Below are 5,321 nucleotides of genomic sequence, written 5' to 3'. Positions count from 1 at the left end.
TGTGGTGGTGTACTGTGTAAACCTACTTCTTGTTTCTGCCTGGTACTTTTCTCCTGCTTTTCATGCCTCACCTGCAAGGAAGTACTCTCCACACCTATTTCAAGTTAGGGGCTGCACTTTCCCATCTTCAGTAAAAAGACTTCCAGATTTTCCTCAAGGCAAGGTAAAAGACAAAAGTAGACTAGCTCTTGGCCAAGCCACCCTTCCCACAGTTAGCCTGGGTGTGAGTTAAGGCAGCTAATTTGAATGAGCCCCCTCTGTCTAGTGGGATAAGGAACTCATTCAAATTAGCTGCCTTAAGAGTTCATCAAATTCTTTGGTCAAAAGGTGAATGGTGGGGGGCGGGTGGAGGGGATGGGGAGTTGCCCTGCCAAAACTATGGGCCTGAGGAGTGTAAGGTGGAAGGATGTTTTTGGTTGATTGGGAATTAATAAACTCCACGATGTGTCTGCAAGTATGAGCATCCCCAAATCCGAAATGACATGCTTTGCTAACAAGCGCCAGCATTCAAGCAGCATCTAAAGCTCCATAAAGGTAGGCCTTCTGGACAGTAAACTTAAGGTCCTTAGAGCAGGAAGCATACAAGGAAGAGGACCGAGTGGTTCCTTGGTTCTAATAAAAAATACCCGGAGCTGAAAAGTTAAGAATCCTTGAGGGGCTCTCTTGGAGCAAAGGCAAATAAGCATAATTCTTTTGCTTTTATAAGAAAAGCGCTGCCTTGGGCTCAGGTCACCTGGATCGAGCCTTGCATGGACTGGCATTGGGTACCCTGCTCAGCGGGAAGCCTGCTTCTCCCTCTTCACTCCCCCTGCTTGTGTTCCCTCTCTCGCTGTCTCTTACCAATGTCAAATTTTTAAAAAATCTTAAAAACCAAAAAACCCTACCCTGAATTTCGCACTAACAAGGAGAGTTGGGAAAGGTTTCCACTTTTCTATCTATTCTCCCTTTAATGAAAGCTTACCCTGTATTGGGGGAGTAGAGACAGAAGAAGGGGAAAGGAAGAAAATGGAGGCAGGAGCCACCCTGAGAGCCGTGGTCACGGAAATAAGCAAGGGTGTTCACATTAAAAAAATTAAAAAAAAATCCATGCTTCTGTGATGTACCTCCCTATCCTTGTAGGACCAAATGACGGTTTGACCACAGGCCCAGCGGGCTGCCCTGGACCGGTTGCACCTCGGTCCGTCTCTCAAACAACTGCGGTTCCTTTAATAGGCGGGGCCGGAACCAGCGGCGAGTCCCCCGCTTTGTACGTGTCGGGGGCGGAGTTCCCAGACAGCCCTTGCAGCATGGCCGCCGGCACCGCCGCCGCTCTAGCGTTCCTGAGTCAGGAGAGCCGAGCCCGGACCGGGGGTATCGGGGCTCTGCGGGTCCCGGCTCCGGTCACCATGGACAGTTTTTTTTTCGGTATTGAAGAAAGGAGAGGATGCAGGTGGTCCTGGGGCGGTCGGGGGCAGGGCTGAACAAGAATGCAAATGGATACACGACGTGGGTGGAAGCGAAGGGGGCCCCCGCACGCGGCAGCGCAAGCGGAAGGGGGCGGTGCGACCCCCTGCTCCAAAAGTGCAGGGGTGGGCCCTGGGCCGAGCGTCCCAGGTGTTCTTGAGAAGTAGGCGCGTAAATGGCCGGTCTGACCATGGCTACTACACGTGACAGAGGTTTGGTGGAACGCCCCCCACGCGCACACAGACACACTCACACTATTACCTCTTCCAGGCTGTGAGCTCTCCGGCCACACCCGCTCTTTCACCTTCAAGGTAGAAGAAGAGGACGATGCGGAGCATGTGCTGGCTTTGACCATGGTGAGGGGCGGGGAATGGTTGTGAATAGCTGGGAGTCACTTTCTCTGCCTGGCCCCTACATGGGCGCTTCCCTGGTTAGGTGATACAGGGACCACTGGGGCGGGGCAAGTTTTAGGGTAGAAGCCTCCACTTGTGGTGCCAACCCTTGTTTGAGGAGACCCAGAGGCCCTGTATGCTCTTCCCAGCTCTGCCTCACTGAGGGGGCCAAAGATGAGTGTAATGTGGTAGAAGTCGTGGCCAGGAATCATGACCACCAAGAGATTGCAGTCCCTGTGGCCAACCTCAAGTTGTCCTGCCAACCCATGGTGAGTTTCCCTGCCAGGCCGGGTGGTGAAGTGGGGGATAGGGGTGAGGGTGAGGAATTGAGGTCTGGAGAACTGACTCATCATAAGATGGAGCAGGCCAGGCCTTCATCCTTTTCTTCTTCCAGCTGAGTTTGGATGACTTCCAGCTCCAGCCACCTGTAACCTTCCGCCTGAAATCAGGTTCTGGCCCTGTGCGGATCACTGGGAGGCACCAGATTGGTGAGAGTCCTCTACTTTGCCTCTGGTGAATTCTCCATCAGGTCTCCCCCACTGCTCCACAGTCCTGCCCCATCCCAGCCTTATCACCCAGTGCAGCTCCCATACAGGCTATACCCTCCACTTTCTGTCCTACTCAAGCCTACCTCCTGCATGAAACCTGCACCAACTTCTCCACCCCCATTTATGTGGTCTTTTTTGGCTTTCTGTCATCTTAGTATCTGAGGTTCTTCCCCCCCTAGATCATAAGCTCTGAGAGGTCAGGGTCCCTGCAAGTCTAGCATCACAGGGCATGAATAAATGATATGTGGTATGAAAAGGGTCTGGCTTTAACCTCCTCTTCCTTTACTGCTTAACGTTTCCACCAGTTACTATAAGCAATGACGTTTCTGAGGAAGAAGAGAGTGAGGAAGAAGGTAGTGAGGAGGAAGAAGCTGAGTTGTGCTCCATCCTGCCTGCCAAGAAGCAGGGGGGTAGGCCTTAGCCGCCTTGGTGAGTTGGGAGAAGGGTGCTGAGCAAGGACTGAGATGGGGTAGGACAAGCAGGTGAAGGCGTAAATGCTGACCCCTTGTTTGCTCTCTTCTGGTCGGCTAGCTGCCTGCCCCATGTGACATGCACCATGTTCCTGTACAAGTTTTAAGAAATCTAAATGTGGCTTCTCCATTGAAGAGGGTGGAGAGGTGGGGTCTTGGCTGGTGCTGGGGGAGAGGGTGGTCCTATCCCTCATAGAGCCCTGGTGTTTTTCTAATCTTAGGCCCTACCTGGGCTTCTCTTTTCTCCAGGATTGGGAGGAACTCTGAACTTCTGTTCTCACCCTCTCTTCCCCCTTGCCTTTGGGATTGGACATCAGCCTCTGAAGCTCAGGACTACACATTTTTAATACTTTTTACATTTTTGGATAAAGGTTCAAATAAAGTGATGTGGAGTTTTTTTGCAACTCATTTGTGTGGCTTCTTTACCTGCCGGTGTGGCATTCCCCTTGGGACCACCAGGTGGCACTGTGGCAGCATCGAGAGTGGCCCTGGGCCTGGGGAGGAAATGTGGGGTCCTGCTATCCCTAGGACCCCCCGGGGCCAGGCCTGGGTCCCAACTGCCTTGCTAAAAGAGGACCTCCCAACACCAACCCCATTCCCAGTCCCTACAGGTGGGGGAGGGCCATCCCAGGAGGTTATCAGCATCCAAACAAGGGGCCTGGGCCTCTGTCAGCACTCAGGCTGATGGGCAGGGGGGCAGATAAGGGGACTTAAGCAGTCCGAGGAATGTGCATCCCTAGCTCCGCGAAGGGGCTCCGGCCCTGAGAGGGCTTGTGAGGGATAGGGCAGAGGCCACTGTTGGCTCCTCCTTCCAGTCTTACAGGCTGTCTCTGAGCCGGTCTGGGCCCTTAGAAACCTGATTCCGGGGGCCAGATGGAGGGGGCTGGCCAGATTGGGTGACAGGGAAACCAGAATCCGGGTGGCCTGGCATATGGGGGCAGAGAGAGGCCCCTGGGATTCAGCCTCCTGGCCTAAAGGGTTCCTGACCCCCCACACATCACCTGATCTGGGGGTCTCTGGTGCCTGTAATCAGGTGTTCTGAGGTTTGACTGCTGCTATGCCAGGAAGAGAAAGGAAACTACCTGGTGTGAGCATTAGTGTGTATGTGACCAGCTCTGGGGTCAGCAGTTCAGCAGCTGTGTTGATGGGGGGGGGGTATTTCAGTGTCCCCCGTACAAACAAACAAACAAACAAAAGGTTAACTCCTGAGACAGCCTGGGGCCAGACATGCTGAGGATGGACAGAGTACAGTGCCTGGTGGGGTGTGGGGTAGTGGGGCCAGGCCCACTCCCTCCCACACTGGCTGCTGGGCAAATGGGTGTGCAAGTGGGAGAGGTCCTTAGGTAACCCGAAGGGACTGGTATTGGGGCAGGTAAGGTAAATTTTGGGGAGTGTCCCACAACACGGAAAGGCATTCCCGCTTCACACTTCCCTGGAGTAGGCTCCCCCCTCCTGGTGGTGAGGAGTTCTAACCTTCCTTTTCTCTCAAGATGAGGATAAAGGAAGGTGATTTCTCTCTTTGTTGCAGTGATCCGGGGTCGCAGGCCCCTTTCTCCTCTCCAGGAGGGGGATTTCCTGAACTGCCTCCATGCGGAGCCAGCGTGGTGGGCCAACCAGGCTCTAGACTATTCACTTTTCTGTGGCAGGGGTCCCGATGGAGGGGAGAATTGCAGCTGGCGCCCTCTGGTGGGCGAGGTTGAAACCGCCAGTGGCCGAGCGACTCCCCAAGCAGCGACCCCGTCTCGCCCGCGAGTGGCCCGGGCTGCCTAAGTTTAGGCAGAAAGCAAGGACTAAGTCACTGAGGCTGACTGCATTCGTTCTTTGATTGATTGATCGTTGATTCATTCATTCACTAGAAGAGCTCTTATAAGAGCCCTTCTCTTCTTCCTCTCACCTATAACCTCCAGAGTCCTCGGTACCTGCTTGGTTGGGGGCGCGAGAGACTGACTGAGTGCAGCAAAAAGTCATCTCTGGGGGAAGCCTTCCCAACCCAGCTGTCTAACCCCTGTCCGTGGCCCAGCTCGGCTATTTACCGCTGCGAAGCGATTGAGCGATCCCTGTAAGCCTTGTTTCCTGGGTGGTTCTCCCCGGGACCCAGGCAGGCGCCGAGCGCCCTCCTGCCCGCAGTGGGAGCCCAATCCACATTTTCCGCTTCTTCCTGGGCTTTCCCGGCCCGAAAGGGGGCCGGGCAGACAGAGCAGGGAATTGCTTTTTCTCTCTCTCCGCCCCGCCTCTCCTCGTTGCTCCATCTGTCGGCTCCGCGCACAGTAGGAGCGCTGCCGATTCACTTTGGCCCCGAGCACTGAGGGATGACGGCGCACGCCGAGGTTTGCAGAGCACTGGAGGATGAGCAGGCCTGTATTTGCGGGGTGAGGGGAGACGTCTCCCAAGCAGAGGCCCGAAGTGCTTAACGTCGTCTTGGCGATTTGCATTTGAACAGTCGGTGGAGAGTCCGCGGCGCTTTGAAC

At 54.7% G+C, this 5,321-nt stretch overlaps 1 protein-coding gene across 1 annotated transcript; it reads left to right on the top strand.

The window, feature by feature from the left end:
* Window positions 1-1,255: 1,255 nt before the first annotated feature.
* Window positions 1,256-3,257, top strand: NPM3 (nucleophosmin/nucleoplasmin 3). The gene is made up of 6 exons (XM_059395919.1): window positions 1,256-1,404; window positions 1,714-1,799; window positions 1,985-2,104; window positions 2,230-2,323; window positions 2,689-2,812; window positions 3,103-3,257. The coding sequence occupies exons 1-5, from the start codon at window positions 1,287-1,289 to the stop codon at window positions 2,802-2,804; spliced, it is 534 nt and encodes a 177-aa protein (XP_059251902.1). The 5' UTR covers window positions 1,256-1,286; the 3' UTR covers window positions 2,805-2,812; window positions 3,103-3,257.
* The last annotated feature ends 2,064 nt before the right edge of the window (window positions 3,258-5,321 follow it).

Source organism: Mustela nigripes, chromosome 4 (assembly GCF_022355385.1).
Source record: "Mustela nigripes isolate SB6536 chromosome 4, MUSNIG.SB6536, whole genome shotgun sequence".
Lineage (NCBI taxonomy): Eukaryota > Metazoa > Chordata > Mammalia > Carnivora > Mustelidae > Mustela > Mustela nigripes.
Note: the sequence above shows the minus strand (reverse complement) of the source record. Positions and strands in the feature narration are given on the sequence as shown.